General features: G+C 35.3%; 1 protein-coding gene across 1 annotated transcript in view; it reads left to right on the plus strand.

Annotated features, from left to right (window-relative positions):
* Positions 1–25024, plus strand: part of rdx (BTB/POZ and MATH domain-containing protein rdx) — a 127813-nt gene that overhangs the window by 33826 nt on the left and 68963 nt on the right. The window contains exon 2 of the mRNA XM_077440116.1: positions 14484–14577. Coding sequence (XP_077296242.1) covers positions 14576–14577 — 2 coding nt within the window. The 5' untranslated portion in view covers positions 14484–14575. The remainder of the gene's footprint in view (positions 1–14483; positions 14578–25024) is intronic.

Consider the following 25024-nt stretch of genomic DNA (forward strand, 5'->3'; position numbering starts at 1 on the left):
GAGAAATTTGGGCCTTGAATAAAAGTGGGGTAAAGTGCTCGAAAATAAGCCTGTTCAATATACCGTAAATTGGCCCGCTCCGAATATAACGATTTATCGACTCTCGGGTAAAGGGTTGTCTCATAACGGATTTCCACGCCGCATCGTTTTCCCGTTTTTCATCAAATTTCGCCTTATCTTTTTAATTTTTTTCTTCGCTCGCGAAAAAATCGCTCTTCGACTGCATATATGTATAAATGTATGTACATACATATATGCGTATGTATGTATGTGTCTTGTAATATATTAAACATGATGTGTGTAATATGATTTCCATTATCAATTTCGACGTTGAAACGAAACGAATTCTACCTAAAATATTTATTTAATCGCGACCTTTATTATTGAATAATGAAATTTGATTATATTGCTATTGCTCATTAATATCCAGGGTCAATATGAGCGGCTCGGAAGCCTTGTGTAAAATCTAAATTGAATACAATTTTGAAAACAAAATATTATCATCCTCCTTCCCATTTCATGTGGCTATTTTTATCGCTGGAAAAATATGCCGCAAGGCAAATTTATACAAACAAAAAAGTTAAGCTTTGTGTATAGGCATACAATTTTGAATTCAAAAGATAATCTACTTTACATTGGGATTTATTGTGAGTATCTTTAGTATCGGTTCGTTAAAGATGATAGGAATAGCTATTGTTATATAGTAAAATTATACATATACATATGTATGTACATAGAGTCGGACAGCACAGGCTCGAGATCTCTTCAACCAAGTGGCCGCCTTCTTCTGAAGGGGAAATAATAGAAGGAGAAGACATCTAATTATAATTTATGTTCTGGCCCTGGAAACACCTATGTATAGTTTTATAGCGATTTAGCCGTGAGACTCAATGTCGACTCTTCCGCATTCGATTCCGAAGAGCAAAGTCCGAACCGTTTGTGCAATAATCGACCGACGGAGAGAGGTCACATCGAACAGTGCAGTTCTTCGCTTAGGGACTGGAATCCTCCGATCCAGTTTCTACATCTCAGAAACGTTTGATTTCGCGCTGCACTCTGCGATTTTAAATTAGATTCTGGGTCAGTACTTGGCTAATTGAATACAGTTAACCGCCCGCCGCGTTAATACACACGTCAGTTTCATAATATATCACACACACATACACAGAAGAACCCGGGCACTGTAATTTCGCGTACCACTAACCGTCGGATATCGTGACCCGAATTTTGACTTGTCATGCTCTTTTTTTCCCTGGCGGATAATCGCGTTTATTAGAGACGATTTGCATACGCGCTATCCGTGTCGCTTTATTGGCGCGACCGTGGTGGGCGATTCCGATACCGATATGTGGATGTGGGTGTTGGAGATTTTCCCCATTGTGGATTTTAATGTTTTTCTTAATTTATCGACGAAAAAAATTTTATTGGACCAAAATTTAATACGTAGATTTTCAATATATTCTCTTCAATGTATTATTGCTAGAAGAAAAGTTTTTCTATGTATCTACATATGTAAATTAGGTATACGAACTTCAGGAAAATAAACTGCATATCGAATGCTTCCTTCTTTCAGACGTTCGAAGCGAGTTCTACATAGTTTGAACACGTTTGGCTTTGTATGTACCATGTAGTATCGCGGAATTGCTACTGTGCATATTCGATTTTTGAGATTCAGGAAGTGTTACATACATTTGGGTTATACTTATTACATTATCTATTGGTATTGTACTGAATTGAATCTTCATAAATGAACTGAACAGTCGTTGAATGTTATACCTATATACATATATAATATATTCGTGATTTAAAAAAAAAAATCTTGTTATTCTTATTTGTGTCAATTTTGCAGAGCGAGAAATTTTGTGTTATGACGTTTTTGAGAAGAAATTTAATTTAATTTTTAAGTCGTGTAACTTTCGATATAAAAGCATACATATTTACATATATTCCGATTTTTCAGAATTAGACAATAGTTTAAATATAATTAAGTAAGTACACTTCACGTTAATATAATGCCAAGTCGTTATCAAACATTGCATGGTAATCATGTACCCCCTATAAATCAGCAGGTGTCAAAGAATGATTGAACGGTATTTGATATTTTCAATTTCGTTCGTAAAAACTGTAAAATTGCTGTCAAGCGTTTTTCTCAAATTTTCCGTGCAAAGTTTGGCTAGAGTTGTGCTTACAAAGCTAGTATATTTTAATATTTGATTCATGATGAACTATTCAAACATTTGATTGAAATTCAGCCCATTTTTTTTTTTCAGAACGACCGTTCATTTTCAACTTTCCTTTCACTTACATATTCTCTCTGTCATCGTTCTCCCGTATATATCGTCGAACTTTGACAGTCCCTTTAACCCTAACCAGTGACGAGATAATATTTATTGCTTTTCTGATACAGCCATGTGACGCCTTATTGAAAAATATGGGTATTTAAATTATAGTATTGCTGTAGTAGTAGATCTGCGAAAATGATCCAACCAACATTAACAATGCAATTATTAATTTAGTTTGAACGTTATAGTTAGATAACGATATTTGTTTAATAATGCTTACTGGGTTTCGAACGTAGCGGATTTAACATGTAGTGTAGTTTTCTTCGAAAAGGTTTTTTTATCTCTAGTAGTTTCCCGTCTGCGTTCTAGAGCGGAAAAAATAGAAAGTGGAAAAGGATAATGCTTTTGGTAGGTACATACATATGTAGGTTGGTGCCAAATTCGTATGGAACCGCGACAATTATTAAGTCAAATAAAATCAGATTTGGATTTTATATTCATTCAGATCGATAGTTGTACTCGTAATCAACCAGATTTTGGTTGAGATTTGAAGCAATGACCCTTCATCTGGTATTCAATTGCTTAACCAGTGAGTTATGCTGTGACAACGACCTCGTTTGCGGCGATGAATTCTAACGGAATTGTTGATAAGTGTAATGTAAAATCATAGCATATATTGCCAAAGGGCAGACAGAAAGCAACGTTTGAATCGGAATATTGATATTAGGGCAAAACGTGCATATTGAGAGTTCAGCGTGAAAGTGGTCGGATTTGCTCGGTTTTTTTTTCGCTAGTGAGGTAGGCATGACCTCGGAAGCGATTGAAATTAGCGCTTTTGGACGATATTGAAGTGATCGGCGTGTCGCGGAGAAAGGAGCCCCGCTCTAGTGAGAAATGTGCAGGCAGGCAAGCTATTCAGAGCGAGAGCTTTCGTAAGTGATGCGAGATGCGAGAGTGTGCGCGATTTCTCTGGAGGCCGCCCTCGCCGCTCTCTCGCCCCACACCTAATTCCTATCGAAAATGCGGCTTTTGCGAAACCGGCTAGAAAACCGGCGCACTCTGAAATGCACATTATGTGCTATGCTGTGGTGGCTCGCGTTTTCGTTGCTTAGTGACACGGATTTTCTCGGCTCTTCTCCTCCGTTTGATTTCGCGTTCGCGATGTGCGCAACCGCGCCGCTCCGTTCGTGACGCAACCGCCCCTCTATGCTAAATACCGAACCGTGATTATATTATTATATGTATTTATGTATGTACCCGTCAAATGCCACTTTTCCATCGACACTTTTCCGCTGCGGATCGGAGCCGCGCTCCGGATTCTTATTCCAATTTCAGTGAAAAGCTTTTGTGCAGTATTGAACCGTTGAAGTATTCCCTTTCAGACATGTGTCAATTATTCAACTATTGACAGTGAGCGGGTAGATTATTGATCTTATACCACTTGTTGCTTATTTTAGTCGCGGTGTGGTATTGAGAATTATTCAATGACTTGATTCTCACGAAAGGTTGAAACTATTATAAATAGTGTTAGCATATATGTATGTATGTATAATTTGTAATGCAGTGGAACTAAACCATACCCTTAAATATATCATATTGAAAATACCCTATCTTCCGACAGTTGATTTCGTCGTATTTTTTGCATTAAAATTACTTGAATGGTTTCTAACTTTTTTTTACTTACACATTCCTCGGCAGCCAATTTCCAAAAATTGAACCCCTCGTATAAGATATTTTTCTAAACTTAATAAACCTCCAAACGCCCCCCTCCCTTTCTCTCTGAATTTAATTTTATATACCACAGTGTCTTGAGAAGTTGTCCCAGCATGACACTGTGGCCAGACAAAAATGTATAACATGCATAAAAGAAACAAAAAAAAATGCATATATGTACATATACATTCATATATTCATCAATTTATCTATTATGTATAAACAGCTTAAACATGGCTAGTCTAATAGTAAGCATTCTATTGTTTTTTTATTAAATTTATTTGAATCAAAAAAATTATATTCTACAATATCGATATCATCGTCATAGAAACTTTGATTTGTTTTCGATGCTCCTACCCAAACCTTACATAGTTACATACAAAATCACTTTCGAAATTATATGTATATTAGATATATTAACCTCGATCATATGTGCCCTTACAGGTTGCCCAAGGTGAAACCTATGGTCAATCTTTTGTACATTAGTACCAAATACCATCATTACACATAATGATTATACACAAATCATAAGTTGAAAACAGTGTGCGACAACCCCTGCCACTCAACTCTTCCACTGCAGAAGCCGCTGTAACAGCTCCGTCATATGTATGTATGTAGATGTTCCTGTTCCCGATTTATCTAGCAAAACTAAATAGTTGATTGCAGTGCGCCTCAATATTGCTGCTGAAAATGTATTTATGAACCTCGAATCTACATATGAATCGATTATTGTAAATTTAGTAACGCCCATCGATCCACAGATCATCATAGAACATTGTCATATATTCATATCACCTGTCTATTTAAGGCAATAGTTTGTCAAAACGATGCTAATTTGAATTTTATATAATTCTTTATAAAAATATGATACTTTGTTCATTTCCGTTTTCTCTTTTTTCCATTAAGTATTTTTCCATTATGTATTTGACATAGACGAATGCTGTCACATACAAATTTTGATAAAATGACGAAAATAATCAATAATCGGCGCTCCAGAGGGTCGGAATGGTTTTTCACCAATGTTAATATTATATTATCTCGCATATCCCTAAACGGACCATTTGTATGGTTGGGAATCAATGTAATTGCTTAAGCTTAAAGTAGTGTCGTGGTCTTTGATATTTAGATTGTAGAATTACACATTTCGATGTTATGAAGTCGTTACAAATTGCATATAAATGGACCGTATCGATTGCGTACAATGAACGTGTTCTATTTTAACTTAATTTTTAGCTAAATATATATGTATATAGCAATGTATCAGGTCATTGATTAACTTTTAAGGTCGATTTCATACTCTTTAGGTCGACGATACGTGAAATGGCGAAATCGGTCACACGTATAAAACGGAAGGATACGTCGGTCAAACCCCCGTCCTATTTACAATATATGTACATACATCCTCAATTTTTTCAATGACCTACTTTTCATCATTAAAATATATAAATTTCGAACATAATTACAAAATCGATTCAATTTATAAATACAATATTTAGTTCGATATTTATCATCGAGTGAGTACCTACTTTGTATCGTGATTTTTTCTATAGTAATCATTAAGTAATGAAAAGCGAAGTGAACTGTGTTCGTTCAGTATCGTTTCGTACCTTTCAATTCAATATATGTATATATATTATATGTACATCGGTATGTATTTATGTATGCGGTAGAATTTGGCCTATCCCGTAAATAGATGGGGGTCGAAGGTACCCCAGTTTAGCAATTCATGGGCCGGGTCGGAACCCTTATGTGCACGTCAAAAACGTTATATAGTCGAAGCTTTCGAGGAAACTCTTAACGTGCGTGCTTTCGTAAGCATTATATGATACATCGTGAGCGTAAGCGTAAGCTTAAAAGTTGGCATGTGTATATAATTTGAAACGGAATAAGTAATATCACTAAATTCATTAAAATCGTGTGTACATATGTATGCTGCTGGATTTCTCCGTTGTGTTTTGTAACGGGCTCATTGTTCGGGAGGTCAACGTAATTTGTAAAAATTTTAGCATAATTATATTAATAAAGCGCTCATTAATCATTTGTTTTTTTATTTATTAATTGCTCAACGGCCGTTGATTGATATGTGTGTTTTAAAAGTGAAGTCGAAGGGAAGCGTGCAATTTTCTCTTTCGGCTTTTTTTTTTTCAGGTCCTCGGTGAAGTGCTCAATCGAACTCAATAAATTCTGTTTGACCCGGAAAAGGTTTGTTAAATATTCCCCATCTCCCCGTGGTTCTGCCTCGTTAGATTGTTTGCTTTGTTGACCTCATTCGTCGTCTAATAATTAACTAACCCTGTCTACTTTTCATGAGTACCCACAATGTTCGCTAAATAATAACACTCATCGAAGCAAACGAACGTTTCGTTTCGAGACGCTCACGTTATCATTTGTGTGTACTTTCTTACCCTACTTTGTGTATAGTATGTACATATTTTAAATGACGTACTCGTACACAGGTCGTAACAATGTATCGATACTTTTTGATTGAATAATCTAGCAATGAGCGTGTACACAAAGCGAAGAGTCAATAAATGAGATCGCTCTTTATTATTTGAAAACGTGTTCGGTGAAAGAATATTTGTTGCGTAATCGATTTTCGAAAGTGCTTGTCGTAGTTTTGCAATTTTCTTCTGTACCAGATTTTCCGCTAAAAGCGTTATAAGTTACTCGTTATTCGAGCGTGCCCGCAATGAGCGGACGGATCGCGATGTGTCAAATATTAATTTCGATTTGAACTAGGGATGTTGAGTCAAAGGTGGATTTATATAATTATTCTATGTAGAAGAAAAAAAAAGATACAATTTAATATGCTGAACCATTAATTTTTTACGTGATCATAAAATCAAAATTAATATTCGAGTTTTATTGTACAACCTTGTTTTTGTAATTATTTTTGTTGATTGAACTACATATCCATTAGTTCAATATGCTCGTCCTTTTTTTTTTATGTTATTGCTTTTATTCTGATTTGTAATTCAAGTATATAAAATGAATTATATATGAAATTTTTATAAAGTATGAAAATGTGGCCTCGATTGAATTACAGTTCTCAAGTCCTCTCTCTGTGCCTCGTTCGAAAGAAGAGAGAGTCGTTCTTTCGAGCGTAATCTTCAAGGTTCTCACTTTTCACTCTTACATAATTTATTTTATTACGTTTGCTACATAAATTTAATTTTTCAGAGTGTTATCTAACATTCGCAAAATTTTCCTAATTGCCCCCTCACTTTTCCGTCACGATAACGTTAACTCAACGCATACAAAATTCTTCTCAATTGAATCAAAATATCTCATTTAAATATTTAAAAAAAACTACACTCGCCTTTAAGTGTTTTATGGTGACACCGATGACTTTTTATTGGTATTGGTAAAAAATAAAAATTGACGTTTTCATTCTGAAATCGCCTTGAATCCATATATGCATCATTTTGGTAATCGATTGGAAAATATTAACTCTAAAAAAGTGTACACACATACACATATGTATGTATTCATACTCATTCGTCATACGAACGAACGTCTCCGACAACTTGCATGTGTCGAAATTGTGAAAAGGAGAAATCACATTTTTTCCGTCGGTCGCATTGTCCCCAAATCGCGTGTCACAATCAGATACACCACAATAACCTTACTCGGTTTGACCCATACCTCATAATGTATGTGCAATTGTACACACATGTAAATCGAACTCGTTCTCCATTCGAATTTCTAGAATTTTTTTGCACAGCAATCGGAAAAATATGTAAGCTTTGTACTAGAAATTTTCTCAAAAAATAGTTGCATTTTTTTTTGTTTTGCGCGTATTTCATCGATGCGATGATGACAAATGGGTCAGCGGCACGTCAACTTCCTTGAATCGAAGGTCCGAGTCCGACCGGCGTTAACCGAGCGACCTTTGACGATCTGCCCAATACGCTCACGTAGGTATGTAGATATTTGCAATCGCGGTTAACTGGACCCGGGTCGGTCTTAAAATTTCAATCACCTCGGAAACTCGCTAAATGCTCTCGGATGTGTTTTTGTTCCATTTCGCACGTTTGTAAATATAGATACACATGTATTTGTGTGTGTGTGTGTGCGTATACGAGACATATCGCGGGTTTTATCCGGTTAAACGGACGCGTCGCTTTTTAGTGGGTCAATGTTCAAAAGTTTGTTTAAATTAACTTGCTGCTGCGGCCCTAGCGCACCTCATTATGATTCTAAAATTTTTGGATGACCTATCATTCTACTTTCGACGCGTTCAATAAAACCGAGTCGTCCCTAGTAGGCTAATTCACCTTGGTCTTTGATATTGATAGCGTTCAGTTTTTTTGTCGCCGGGAATTTAATGCATCGGTTAATATATGTATGTATGTGCATATGGTTTGAAATTAATACGAGTGTATAAATTGAATTTAAATCGTCGTGCGTTAGTTTGATATGGAATAGGTATGCAATAACTCTTAGGTATAGTACCTATAAAGGTTAATTTAGAAAAGATTGTGATTACAAAATTGCTATGACATCAAATTACGAAGAAATGATAATTATTACCATATTAAGGGCAAAATAGGTAATTGATTTTCAGAGACTGTTTTCATCTGTTTGTTTTTAATTTCACGGCCGTTTGCAGTAGGGAGAAAATACGCGATTCTTATTGGTTAGATAAGATGATCTGACCAATAGGAATTCTGTATTTTTATGTTCGCGTATGCTTAGAGGTTCACAGTAAACCTTGCCGACCGATAGGAATCCGATCTAAAGTTTACCTACTTCTAATACTACTAAAATTAAATATAGTTGCAATGCATTTTACAATATGTTCTTATCTAAGAAAACTGCCCTTCATAAAGTCGTTGAAAAATAATATTTAATAATAGATGTTTTTCTTCTATGCGATGCTATTATATGCATGAATAATTTACAATTTATCGCTGTAATCTATCATCTTCTGCATAATAAATGTCTTGCATTATGTGTGCGTTTCTTTATAAGTAGAACGATTAATAAAAGGGAAAATAGGAATATGAAGAGAAGATGGTAGTTTTAGTCGTAAGGGAATGAGTAATAGTGAAAGACAAGATGGAATAAAAATAATTGATATTATATAATATGTTTTGAATGTTTTTTTTTTATTTTATTTGGTACTCATATGATTGTATTATATTTGTGGGGAGAAAAGTGTCGTGTTAATCATATGATGATATCATAAAGGTTCTTATTGTACATCAAGGAATAAATTGCAATGATAAGAATTTAGGCATAATATTTTCGGGTCGACATGTGTTTGTATAATAGGTATGGGCAATTCAATTTCGATACGCTCGGGAAATGGTCGGAATTTATCTTATCTTTTTTCCCGTTTATCTGGCCTTGCGATGTGACGTCTTTGGAACATCTGTTCCCGACACAACGCGGCGATAGTACATTACAAAAACAAAAATGCTATATATACCTAGGCAAATTAATAATGGCTCATTTTGAAAATTTCGACTGGTGATCGCGATAACGGGCGACAAGTCTCGTTAGAGGCGTGAAAGTTTAAAGAGACACAGGCGAGTTATTTCCGCGTGAAAGCCTCGAAGTGGCGGAGGAAAGCGTGTCTCGACGGCGCACTTCCTTTGTTATGTCATCATATCGAGTGGCGTTAACAGTAAGCAATCGGCCATTGTTTTTAAGTCTTTAGTACACATACATATTATGCTGAAAAAAAATTGCATAGATACATACTAACCCGCTATCGCAAAAATGCATGAGCGAGCAATCCAAACCCCATATATTATGAGAGCGGACACTTTTCCGATTTTTCTTCGACTTATGTGCCGTTAAGTGTTTTCGGATACGTTAATGTGCCTACCGGTGAAATATTAGAATTGAGACAAGATAGAAAATTCTCGGCTTACGTGTACACGCATCAAATGAATTATCGACAATTGGCGTTTGCTAATTTTCATCTCGGCTGATGTATAATAGGACGTACAAAAAAAAAGAAAAGCGTTTTTGGTAGGCGCTTTTTTACACTTCCTAAAGTGGGATTTTAGGTTCGCGGCCGTAGTAGTGATGTCGTTGCACACTAGAGAGTTAGTTTTTCTGATATCAGTCGGAGACTGGCACCGGCTCAAGGGGAGAACGACGGAGAGGAGAAATCATCAGTCGAAGATGTCTTCGTCAGGTCCAAGGCGTACGAGACGCCATGCCGGCCTGGTTTTCGCCTTTCGTTTTTACTCTGTGAAATCGCCATTTTCGTTTACCAATCTGAGGCGTATTTATCGCGTTTCTCGCTGGAGCCAGAGGCCACGGTGGCCCTCGATTCTATCTCACCTGTGACTATCTACTTGTATATGCTAGATGAACTCGAACGAAAGCTCAATGCATTTAGTGCGATGCATGCACTTGTTTGTATGTACATACATATGTATGTATCATTGCACGTGATGCTATGCAATTCTATGCAGATGTTGCCCAGGAAGCAATGATTGGATGTGTTTATGTGATGAGAATCTTCATTAGATAGATAGAATCATCGTCAGTTTGCTTTTGATCTTGCCTTCTTCCTGATGTCGTTGATTGGACTCACGTGTAACCTCTTGCTCTGCGTGGGATATGAGTCGAGGTCCTCGTTTATCCGGTGCTATACTGTTCCCTGTGTATGTAGTATCCTATTCACTTTCACTTTAGCATATTAGCTGTTTCAATGACGGTTTTAGAATTTGAATTTGAATTTCAAACTAATCGATTTATGTTCGTATTATATTTTAAAAATATATAAATTTTTAGTACTGAACTAATATATTCATTTACGTTTTTTTTAATCCCGATAAGTGTAATGTAGTAAGACATCTATCTATTCTCACGTTAATTGTGAGAGAAAAGTGAAATTTGCAATCGATAAAAAATTAGTATATATACATACTTATACATATGTATAGTTCAGAAGTGACAACTGGAAAATATGTAGAATTTTCTCAGATTCATATTGTAAGGAATAACATGGATTTGACCCAACTGGTCAAATCCGTGTTTCGGTCGTGATATGTAAAAACACGAAAGTACATAAAAAGATGATTTCTCATGAAAGGCGCCAACGATTCTAACTGGTGACTTTCGAAATTGTGTTATTGTATTGTTGCAAAAGACTCTTTCCAAGCATTAATTGAGTAATTTAGTTACGTCTATTCCATATACGTCTAGTTTGAATATTAGAAAAATACTCGATTAGAAATGGCTCGCCGCACATAAAAATCTTCACTCCAAACCTTACGCAACTCAAAGCGATCTTATCAAAACCGAAAAATTTCAACCACCGCATAGTAAGTTACTCTTCGTTCCCACGGCGGTCAGATTGCACATCTGTTTTTTTTACGTCTTTTAATATGCCTAATATTAAATTTCTTTCTGGGTGTTGGGTGCTTTGGGAAGTACATAGTCTCCCCCTTTGTGGCGTTAACTCGGGGTTATTGCTCGATTGTGTTGTGTTCGTTCGTTGCGAAATTGACTCTATCCGTTCACCTCAACGAACGTTGGAAACGAGGCCTACCACAGTATATACGTGGGTTAGGAAAATACCAGTTCGACCCTGCACAAGACGCAGGGACCGCGCCCATCTTGCGGCACGGCGACATTGTTCTCCCTTCCCTCCCCCTTTCGGATCATGTACCTCGATCTTATATTACAGTAAACGCCCCAAATTACCCAACGTTCTCGACAACTCCAAATAGGAGAACTCAAGTCTCCAAATCTGATAGGCATGACCCTCAGTACTAAATAATGTGCAATTGCAATCGTTGTTTTGCTCGGAGGCGGGTCGGGTCAAACGATTTTCATTGTGTGAAATTTCTGTTATTGTAATGTGTTGAACTTTTTTTGCCGTTGTTTTTTTTTTAATTCTTTTATTGAGCCCTATGGCTGTATTTGCTATTCTCCGTGTCATTAATGGCAATTTTTAAAACATACATACTATTAGCCGCAGCATATATATTATGTTTTTATTGGTAATGAAATGCTGTTTTTTATTTATGCATTATGATGTAAAATTTACATAAAGCAATATTCCGAGGTCTTCAAAAGGAAATTTTGTAACCTCTAAATCAGCTTTTTTTTTTATTAATATGTAGAGTTTTCACCATACTATCTCACAAAAAATTCAATCGAACAGATTTAAAATGTACATGTAGTAAATATATACACATTGGAACTGTATTAGTGAATAATAATTTTAAATATCCACAAGTACAACTTTTACCTGTGCGAATCGTAGTATGAAGTCTTCCTGAGATAAATAAAAACAGTGTATTTACGTACCAAATGGTAAACATCTATATGTTAAATTTTAGCGCGTGAAAGCGTCCTTATTCTTTACACAGTTAAGTTATTGTATGGTAACTTTTATGGCCGTTGAAAAATCGTTGTCAATTTTCCGAGTTTTCCTTCATTTCGAGAATTTATATCTGATGTGTATGATTTTATTTTGTCGTAAGATTAATGGGCTAGCTATCCGTATTTCCGAATAGCTGTCTATTATGAAATATGAGACTGAATATACAATATGTATGTATGTACATATACTATGTACATATGTATATACATACATTTATGTGTACGTACATATGTATGTACAGTTTATTTCAATTCGCTTTAACTCACAACTTACCTATAAGAAAAATCTCGTATACGTATGTATTTACTAGGAGCATGTCGAATATTATTGTTCAATCGCAATTACGTAGAGCTCGTACTTAAAAACTAGACGAATCGGGTCTTAAAAAGACAAATTGAACGAAAATAAGATGTTTGAACTTATACTTCTATTTATTGTTGACGCATGTGTATATTATTTCAAACAAATAATTAATCCGCATTGATTGCAACTCTATCTATGTTTATCTACACGTGTACAATACATACAGGGTCGTAACGTTCGGGGGTAGGGGGTCAGATGACCCCGGGCGCAAGGTTGTGGGGGGGTGCCAAAACGCGGCCGGTAACATTCCATAGTACTTACAATGTATATATATATATATATATATATATATATATATATATATATATATATATATATATATATATATATATATATATAAAAAAATATATATATATATATATATATATATATATATATATATATATATATATATATATATATATATATATATAAATATATATATATATATATATATATATATATATATATATATATATATATATATATATATATATATATATATATATATATATATATATATACTTGATTTTATATAGGGATAAATATTATTTGAAATTTTTATCACATCTTTGTGTTTCATTATGTGTAATATATTGTTTGTAATTTTTTTTACGTAAATAATTCTTATTTGTCATACATATTTATTTTTGTTTTGTTTAGTTTAGCTTAGTTTAGTTTTGTCATTAAATCGGGGATTTTTTATATGATTTACAATTAATTTTCATTTAAAATGCACGAGCGCTCCAAGAGGGGAACCACTCGCCCTACCTATTTACATAAATGACAACATTCTCCTTTTAATTTGATTTTATTTGTTGTTCGTTTCAAATGTAAAGATGGTAATATGTACCTATATTTTACTTTATGGACTTATTTAAACATGTGACAAAATTAATAAGGGGGGAGGGGTGTTAGTAGCAATTTTGCCCCCGGTATAATGTACATAGATTAAGTTATTGAATATCATACATTTGAGTACTTGTGTAAAGAATCCGTTTGCTAGGCCATATTACATACTTAACACATTTTCGACAGGCATTTTGTTTTTGATTTGCGATCGATTGAAGCCTTGAACAGTACGAATCGGATCGAATCGTATTGATTTCGAATCATAGCCGATCATGTCCATACGTCCGTTTTTGTTTCTCTTTTTCGAGTTGTGAAAGAGCGTCGCATCGTTTCTTGTAAATATTTATGCGACTGACCCTTTTGTTATTTTGGGTCACGGTTTTCCTTTTTTTCTTGTTAATTTCCATATTCCATTAATCCCCAATAAACAAAATTACATTTCAACCTACTTTTGGCGCGCGGGACAAGTACCGACCTACATTTTCGCACCGACCGATTAATTAACCTCGATCGTGCAATTTTCTTTACTTTTTCGTTGCGTTGCATTCGTTGAACTTGTACGCACGCACCTTTGACAAATGTGGATTTTTGTTTTTTGTCAAAATTTTAGATTATCTAATCGAAGACGGCCTTCGCATTCGACTGCAAATTTTTATCTTATCGAAAATGTCTAGTGTTTATTTTTAATACACGTATGTAAACGATGATTTTTTATGTACATATTTACCGTGTTCGATTTTTGTATACCTCTTCCTTTTTAAAATTATCTGAAACGCAACTAAACTTTCAAAGCCGTTCGTTCGCTCGCCGCGTTGTAATTTTGCAATACCTCGAGAATCCAATACATAATCGGATTTGGCACGTATTTATAAATTAACGAAACGGTGTCACATTTGCAATTATGCAAGTTAAAATTATTCTTTTTTTTTGATTTTCAGATTTTTACCTACCGAAAAACCTGGGATACATTTTTTCGAATACGAAACTGATATCGTCATCTGGTTTTTCCGGCTCACATCGTATATGAAGCATGTAAGTATTGCATATCATACGTCTTTAAATTCTGATAGTTTTACACTACGTGTTTTTCAACATAAAAGTCGTCCAATTTGGGTTTCGTGTCGCAAATTAAAAAAAAAGCAGAAAAATACGCAAGTGAACGCTTTTCGTCACTTTTCGTCATTGTCCCAAATCATGGGGCGTTCAGAAACAGAATTAAACCAGACGTACAAATAAATACATGAAAGATCTGGTGAAAACGAGGACAGCCTTGTGTGATACATGGCTCTCAATCGTCATCAACGATCACGATCGTCGAATGTGTCGCTTTCATGCGGCATCGTTTTCACGAAGATTTCACAATGATTAATCTCCTACGATAATTGAATATTTTCCATGTATTTTTTTTATTTTTATTTCAAGCAATATTTTGACACATTTTCGTCAGTTCGTTTCATGTGTTTTTACATGTATAAGGTCACAACATTACAATCAAATAAAAAACGCACATCTTTTTTGTTCAAACTAACAAAGTTCATTCAAAAAGTGTACATCATACCTTACAATAGAATTATTTTTATTTTTTGCTTTCGAAAATTCCGCTCTTGATATATACATGGCAACGGTGAAAATTCTGCGACAGTAAATTAATTTCGTTGTTTATTGTTAGTAACGTTGTTGGATTTTTTTGTTATTCATTTTGTATGCAGTGCATTTTTGGCACGCTGCTGCACTCTCCGCGAGAGTTTTCAATGCACGTATTTAACACACGGAATGCTACAGTTTGTAGGGCGATATTTAATTTAAAATCTATTACGTGGTAATTGCGACGATAAGATATCGTAATTTGGTGTCGAGTTGGTGCAACTAATATCTTATAAATTACGCAATGATAAGGCTAAATATAAACGCAAACAATCGCATATGTCCGTTATGAGTCGGATTGAAAAGTCGTAGTCAATTTTCCGAATACGACCCACTTCGATTTCTCCAACTTGTACGTGTGAGATGTGATCGAAAGATATGGCAAATGTTCGATATAACAAACCCATTTAACCCAAATTATGTTCTAACCTACGTACTACTATCTGAAAGATTTTATGTAAGTGCTAAGCGTGTGTATACTTTTTATCTTATGAAGGCGTATCATTGTCACGTTTCGTACTATTAAAAGGGCGTGTTTTTTCTCATGAAAAAGTCTAATAATATAGCCCACTCGAATTTTCATTTTAGTAATAATAGTGTACTATTTATGTATAATATATATGTATGTATGTAGATAAAAATAAACTGTCAGTAAATTGATTTTGTCATACCTATATAAGTACTTTTTGGCAATAATCAAGTAATCATTCAAAATTTAGTTTGATCAAATCAAACTAAATTTTTGGAAATTATAAATACAGACGTTTTTAAAACGTCATGCCCGTCGTTGCTGGAACAGTTGGGACTTGATGTCCCTAATAATTATGTGGGTACTAGACATCATCATTTGAATGGCTGTACCTCCTGCCCGTACAGTTCTTTATCTAATGGCTCTTATTCCAAGAGCTATCCGACTTCTCAATTAAATCGTTGCTGCTGAGCCTAAATGTGATATTTTCCACCTCAGTGGGCGTAGTTTATCTGAGATTAATTTGACTTATTTGTTTGGTAGACTGCGCTCATCATTATTTTTATAATTTAATGTGATGTATGAGTGGATTTTTGATTTTCTCTCTTCCATTTGAGCTTCGCAGGGTTGTTTTGTATTTACGGCTGGTTCTTATTATATATTGGTGTTAGCTGTAGATGCAAGACATTCTATAATTTGTATTTTATTATTTGATATTTTTATTTTATCCGCTACTAGTGTTTTTACCCGGCTTCGCTCAGTATCTGTAATATAAACAGCGTAAACATTATTAAATCTAATAGTAAATATTCATTTGATTTTTTTTTTAATTATTTGAATCGAAAAAAATATAATATTCTACCAATTGAATTGTCGTCAAACTTTGTTTCGTTTTCGAAGTTCCCAATCAAAGATAATTACATACAAAGTCCCTTTCGAAATTATATATTAGATTGTTATAATGCTTTAGTTTTTTTGTGATCATGTATACCTAATGTGACCATTTATTTTTGTCCTCAAAACGGGACATCTACTGTGTATTCTATAAAACGCGTAGATTTTCATAGTTTTTATTTATTAATAATAAAAAGAACAGGAATGTTGATGGAGAAAAGCACATAACAGGAATGAATAATATAAATATAAAAAAATTATGTTGTTTTATATGATGAACAAATTTTCTTAAGTATTACTGGGTTTGCTTTTAAATAAGAATAAAATTCTTGGCAGGATTTCTTAAAATTGATTTTAATTAACAATATCGCCTTAAGAACTGCGACTTGCAATTGCGTTTTTTCGGTCGTCCACAACTTGTTCATTTGTGAAAAGACTCTTTCTACGGGTGTATTAGTTTCGGGCAGGCATAAAATGTATTCAATAATTATACGAAAGTTTTTATGATTTAGATTATTGGTGCTTAAGTGTTGGAACAATTCCAACCAACGACTTTCGATTGAAACGTTCCCAATGTTCCATTCTGTCACTTTTTGCGGTGTAATATAGTTAGTAATAAGTGACTATTCATCAAATACTTCCGTGTCTTGGTTACAATTAATAAATCCCTTTTGAATCAATATATCCATTACACCTTGAATTTCTTCCCACGTAGGTAATTTGGTTAAATCCGCCCATTCAAATATTACTAATTCTTCAAAGAACAAAGTCCACTGCTCCAAATATTCTTTGCTTATCTTATAGAACTCAGCAGCTGTAGTTTTTATTTGTTTTATACAATGTGTATATCTGCATACACACTGTATGCAGATACACACTGTATCAAGCTAGTCGATTTTTTGCACTTTTTTTTTTAATTGTTACCGTGTGTTGCTCTCTTTTTGAAAACGGGACATTTCGACGTCCCGAAGCTGTGCTTGGGGACAACGGGACAGGCTACCTAAAAACGGGATGGTCCCGTTCAAAACGGGACGTACATATGGTCACTTTATGTATATCTAAATGTATTTTTGTATTTTTAAATGTACTATATATTTTTATTTTTCTCATCTCTCTGTATTTTTTCAACCACTGTGGCGCATTATGAACTCCTGTAATGCCACAACGGTCCAATCTTAAACTTAATAAATACATATACGTCTTCAGAAAAATCATATTTTGTGCAAATTTACAAAAATGCAGCTAATTATTCAGTGTCTGAAATTTATACATATGTACATACATATATGTAGATGTTGATGACCCAATGGATCAAATACATATATGTATGTACATACCAGCCTTGAAAATCTCCCCGTTCATAAATGTTCTCCCCGTTTTTATCAGTCTTCAGCCTGCTCCACAATCTCGCCAAAACTATACGAGAACAGCCAAATACGAGAGTGTAGAGAACATATTCGTTAAGTCTCGCCTATGTCCGTGCGGTGTCCATTTCGTGTCGGTATTTCGGACCCGAATCAAAGGGCTCTCGTGTAGTTTTGTGTTCGCGCGAGACCCTCCCTCCACACCCCCGTCGCGTCATTCCGCCGGCAGTAACCGCACTGCGCGCACGTCGATTTTATTAACAAAAATGCCTACGAATTGGACGCAAGATCTCGAACTAACACTTATGGAAATATACCAGTGTCATACTATTATATGGGATCCTAAACATCGGGACCATAAAGACAGAAACAACGTACACGATGCGTGGAATAAAATAAGTGAAATAATAAATATACCTCTCAAAAAAATTGAAAAGCAAGAAAGACTCCCTTATGACAACTTATAGGAGGCATAAGCGAAGAATAAAAGCATCGGAACATTCAGGCGCCGGCACTGTTGATACATATATATGTATATACGCCGATATGGTTCGCTTTTAGCGTGATGGATTCTTTTTTGGGGGTTATCATGGATGGCAACAGTAATAAAACATTCCAACGTCTCTTAATAACTTTTTTTTCTCGAATTAATAAAAAATTGTAATATGCTATTGCACATAATGCTACAGCGACAGACGTTTCTAACACGTCCATCTTGTATGACTACCGAACAGACAAATGCGCTAGCGAGAATGTGGAGAGCTACTTTTGGTCTCGTGTTGTCTCGGCGAGACCCGAGACCGTGATGTCTCGACGAGAATGTGGAGCCCGCTTTATGTAGTACGTGTACGCATGTAGTATACAAGGGGACTAGGTGACGTCATATCGAGTCCCCTTGTATCCTGGTCGCGCACATGTAAGTGAGGCTGTGTGATAAAAACAGGAAGATTTTCACGGCACGCCACTTTTACATAAATACATACATACATATCTTCATATATTTTTAATTGAAAATATATGAAGTTCCCGTTACCCGTTCGTTAACTTGAACGAGTACCCTTCATTTTTGACTTCAGGGTTCAGGTTCACTGTTTGTGTACATTAACTGTTTCTTCTACGTGGCAATCTTCATAAATTTTAAATTTTAATCTGAAAGAAACCAAATTTAAATGAATAAAAAAGCTAATAGCCTAAAAGACCTTATCGGAAGATTATTTAAGACCGGAATAAATGAAGATTTGTATTTTTTTGATAATACATTCATCGTATTTTCGATCGCACTTCATATATAATGAGGTCTTTTTATCGTAAAGATATTTTATTACATGGGGAGAAGGGAAGGGGGGGGAGTCGTCGTATCCTTTTTCGTAGGTCATTGATATTCATCGCGAATGAGTCGGCTCCGCTGGTGTGCGATCTCTCCGTGTGGAGCTTTTCCGATTTCACTTCGGGTGCTTTTTTCGCGTTTAACGATTCGGTAGAAATCCGCCGGTTTTCCACCCACTCGCGCTCTCCGATTTATTAGAAAATGTACACAGATATTGTTTCTTTATTGTGAAAGCGTGGCAAAGCGTTACGTTATGTACGCGGCACATTTGCTTACAACACCGCACACACTCACAAATATGTACATATGTATGTACTATATGTATCCACGAATGTATGTATGTATATTTATTTGCTTTTTCCACCGCTTGTGTTGCAGGTCGGAGAGTGGCGTTTTTCTTCTGCCGCCGCATAGACAACTGTGAAAGTGTAAGTTTCTCTGTTCGACTATTGTGTGTGTTTGTATTATATTATTATTGTCTCGCAATATCTCCATAGAAACTCTGACCGATTGTCGTGTCGGGCTTTTGTTCGTCCATACGATAATTCAATGAGATGAAATTGATCCGTTTAACTGTTTTATCTGATTTTCTATTTCCTATGACAAATTTTACTGCACGTTTCAATTTTGTTGTATACATTTGTATATCTGAATGATCGACCTTCATTCTAAGATCATAAAATTTCAATTATTACCCCTGTGATAACTAGACACCGGATAGACACAGTGCTTTTTCCAGGAATCGGGGCGGTTTAGCTCTATTTACATACGAAGCTAGAGTCCAAAAAAAAAACGTTCGGCGAACCTTTAACAATGCAATGAACAATACACAGCACCCTCTGGGTCCGTTTTTTTCAAGACGGCACCTTGGTTATCCGGCCTTTAGTGATAACTAAAGCGCGGACCCAGAGCGCGCCGTCTATTGTTCAATTATTGTAAATGCTTTGTAAAAAAGGTTCGGCAAACCTTTAACAATGCATTTACAACATGTGAACAATGAACAATGAACGGCGCGCTCTGGGTCCGCTCTGTAGTGATAACAGGTGGGTGCCGGTGACGTGGCGTAGGAACCTCCCTGTTTCTATCGCATAGCTTACGTATGACGTCACTGAGTCCCTTTGTATCCTGCTAACACACGCGTAAGTAAGGCTGTGCGATAAAACAGAAATTTCCACGGCACGCCACTAGTGGGTACATGCTTTTCAGCGGCGGAACGCCTTTCCGACACCTTTTTTCACGGTATGTATTTTTAATGTTTCAAAAGCAATTATACAAATTCGTGTGTACATAATCACAATCCATATTTATATAATTAGCCAAAATGATAAAATATGGTGTCTTTATGGAAAGGATGAAATAAGGATGGATTCGAAAATGGCACTTAAAAATATATTAAAAATTTTGTTTAATTTTTTATGCACTTGGAGGCAAAGAAAAGTAACATACATATGTACATTCGTGTATTACTGCTTCGTGTGTACATACATATATCGTTTTTACTTTATCTATCATTTTTTGTTCGATTTGTATTTAACGATAAAATCTTTTATTTTCAACCCTTTTACTTTATAACGACTGCGATGGCCACGGCGCTAGAGTTCGTAGGGGGTTGAATTTGGTAATTTATTCTTCTAAGTTTTCCCAATGTTGAGTCCTATTTAGATCGATTTTTTAATATTGAAACAGGGCTAGTTTCATCTAATTTAATCAAAATCATTGGGCTAGTTTTCTAAATAAAACCAGCAAACCTACAAATATACAAGAAATGTTCGTTCAATAGTAGGTATAAAACAGTATAAAATCTGAGGACGGTCCTTATTTTGGACTATTTGACAGTGTTAACTACTTAGCATTATTTTATTTTGCTTTATTGCATATGCATACATTTTTATGTACATAAAAACAATTTTTTTCTCAACAAGAAAAGCATGGTTTCTTTAAAATATTTTTTCTCCAACATACTATGTTCCATCTACATACATATGTACATTTGAAGGAATAATACTGGAATGAAAGGTCGATCGATTCTATTCAGACCAATCTTAGCTTTTTGTAGTTGAATGGGTACTATGGGGGTAAAATGAGAAAGAAGCCAGACGAGTGTGCACGAAAGGTCAATCGGGATTACTTTAAAAACCATTTAGTTTGTTTATTTTATAAGATCAATTAAAATCTTCGTTGGTAAATATTCGGCGAAATCTGTGTGTGCATATTAAAGCTTCAGTTATTGCGGAATTAATCAGTTTTATTGAGCACATCGGTTAAATTTATTGCCGAAACGACCAATAAACCCGACCAAATATTTAATAGTAATAGATCAACCGTTGCTAAATTTGTCCGAACGCCACGTATAAAATGCATAAATGACAAGTATTTAACGAGTGAAATATTTCCAACAAAATCATGTATATAAATAAATAAATAATAAATAAACGATTATTTAATAAATACGTACGACGGCAATGACACAGTTAACCGGGGTTTTTTAACGCGCGATTTTTAAACCGCGACAGAATCACACGGTGCGTTTATTATTTTCAATCGGTCATAAAGCTTATCAATTTCGTTTTTTTTCCAGTTTTATTTTTACGTATTATGACACAAATATGTATGTGTGGTATAACAATAATAAAACGTACGGTACGTGCATTATCAGTTTAACACGTTTTCACCGAGACCAGAAACGGAGCTACTTTTTTTATCGTACTCGAGGGGTAACCTCTATTTACAACGTACTGCGAGCCCTGACCCATTTTGACGAAATCAGTGCGGTACGCATATGTATACATGTGTACCTACGTAGGTGTAATATGTATAATAATAAATATAATGTACTTTTTTTACTATACTTTGTCCGTATGGTAATTTTCATTTAAGAGCGTTATCTTTAAGACGTTGTTCTATTGTGTGGATTTTCGCTCTGAATAAACAGTATTTCGCTTGAGTATTGAAAGGAAACTATAGGTAATGTACGCAAATGAGTCCTTGACCGGTTTGCCACCAATAACCTAACCCTTGTTTGTCCAGATAAAGGAATCTGTGCTACATTTGTGTGCGGGGTCGTAAATTTGTGCTGAAATCAATTTATTCTCATGTCATTATCTCCATGATTGAGGGGATTGTGATCCTCTCTGGAAAGAGCTGATAAGATTGTCTTGTTCCATTTTTTTCAATATTTAGATTAGTAACTGTCTCCACTTGATAAATCCATTGAGTTGGAAAGATATTGCTTCTTCTCTGTTCTTCTACATTCCTAGTATGTATTATTACTAACGTCTCCCGGTTATCTTCTTCTCTGTAATGTATCACAAGAATTCCTGAATGTTAGTCTGCCTTTGAACTCTTACCTTTATTATTTTTTATATTAAAGTCATGTTTTGTTTGTTTCTTTGTATAAAACTAGTTAATAATGTTGGACGGGGAGAGGTATTCGAAACATCATATAATTTTTTTGTCAATTAAATTTTTACCGTCGTATGCATGTATGGTCAAATGTACAAATGTATGTATATAGGTAAATGTATACAGAGAATTTCAACTTTAAAATCGTGCCCTCGATGAGAAATGGTTGCATTTCTAAAAAAAAAAAAGAAATAAAGTTACCCAACTTTCAATCTCGCATTGAGAAAAGAGGAAGCACAGTCCATCACCCCGTGTGTCGCAACGAGTGGATTCAAAAAGAGAAACTTTAACGTGCCTACGAAACCTACCTAGGAAACTTGGGCATATTGTGTGCCTGAATTGACGGTTAAATTGTTAACCGGTTAACTGGATCGATCGCGCTGGATATCTATGTATCTCTCACTTAATTTATTACACTTTTATCAAATGCGAAATTTATTCGTACGGCTGAACGGCTCACGCCAAGTTACGTCATTTACGCCGATGTTGACCGACTGTCGCTTTCCTTTCTTCCGACACTTCCGGTCGGTCATTCACGGCGTTTCACCTTATTATATTTTCATCTTATTGGGAAGATCGCCGCTTTGATTTGATACATGTAAAATGTACGCAAACCGATTCGTTACATTAATTTCAAATAAATATTTGAATTTACTCAACCGATTATCGCAGACTATTCACTTCATTGTTAAATTCCGAAAGAATTCTCCGTTGTTTGGAAAAAAAAATGCAGATAAGAAACTTTACGACTTAATGTCTTTTTATCTCGTTCTTGTATTGCTCTTAGTATTTTAAACACGCGTTAGTCTCATTCTTTGCATTTTTAATTCGATGCCCTTAAGCGATAACCGTAACTATTAACGTCTAGATTCATATACCGTGCTTTCATGCAACGTAATGTTTGCATGTTCTTCAGGATGATGGTTCAGTTTTCATCGCTTATAAAATTCATTACATCTCCCTTTGTGCAATTGCTTGCGCAATCCCGGTCATAATTCGGCTCTGCCGATTGTATTGTATTATATTATATAACGATCGATTGACTTTCGAGTTGCGCGAAAATGCTCTCGACGAAACCCTCGCATGGACGAGAAAGCCTTTCTTTCGTCCACTAGAGAGCTGGCTTTCTAAAAAAATTTAACAGAACACAATCGCACTATGTCCACGTTTTTACATCGTCGAGGCTTTCGATTCTCTCGAACCGTTTGCTCGCTGCAATTGCGATCGGCGACCGATAAAATCCGCGCCGTTTTAGTTACAGAATTTAGCTCGAACGACACGCCCTGCTTTCCTCGCGAAATGTGCTACTGTAACAACCGCTCCGTTGGATGACTCGCTAAAAATCGCATCAAATGAAGATGAACACATCGGAACGTTCGGCAGTCCACCTTGTTAGCGTGATTAGGCCGGGTTGCTCTACGAAAAAGTATGAATAACCTTTTCGAAACAAATATTTGGGTTCTGAGGTCAGACAGTTTCACCTGGCCGTGGTGTCCGTATAGTGCGTATTGCCTCGCTATCTCCGGATCGCCTCCATTTAACTTGTATGCTCATTAGAATCGTCGAAAATTCTTCTGTGTTCGTTTGCCAGTGTGTATTTTCACAAATTTGTAATTTTATCTCGGGCACTCGTGCTCAAAAACAACTTTGCCTCAATTGGTGTAAGTTGCGTTTGGCCTAAATTTAATGCAATGCGATATTGTTACGAAACTTACGCTTTGTACGTATACTGTTTCGCTTTGTATATTATATGCATTTTTTTTTTTGATAATCATCAAAGTTATGTTTATATAATTAGACCATTTAATATATCGCTCAATTTTATGTCATTTTATTCGTTGAATTTGTTGTTTTATAAAGTGGTGAACTTTTTAATAGCGTCTTTTAAGTTAAAAAAAATCGTTTCGTAAAAATGAAAAATAAATGGGCTCAAAGTCAGCGCACGTGTTTGCTTCGGATGTCGGAAGATGTACAGATGCCGAGTCGACCTTCGAAGTCGTCAAACAAATGAAAACTTTCTTGTTACGAAGGGAAAGGCATCAGGTACGAAAGCGTGCGACATTGAAATAAAACAAAATTTCTCACCAGTTCACGTTGGCTTATTCCTACGTAGGTATTATACAACCCAAAAACATATCGTCTACGTACGTACATATGATTTCATCGCCAATGGTTTTCAAAGATAGTTGTCTTCGAAGAAAGTCCCTTTCGATATCATGTCATCGAACGAATATATATTTATAATGAATAAATACGTATTAGAAATGCGAATAGTAGGTAATCTGCTCGCGGGAACAATTCTCGGCCGTTTTAACTTTCCACTTATCTGTGTGTGCTCGTGATGAATCACACTTTCTACGTTTTGCCCCGAAGAGCGAG

Source organism: Arctopsyche grandis, chromosome 10 (genome assembly GCF_051622035.1).
Source record: "Arctopsyche grandis isolate Sample6627 chromosome 10, ASM5162203v2, whole genome shotgun sequence".
NCBI lineage: Eukaryota > Metazoa > Arthropoda > Insecta > Trichoptera > Hydropsychidae > Arctopsyche > Arctopsyche grandis.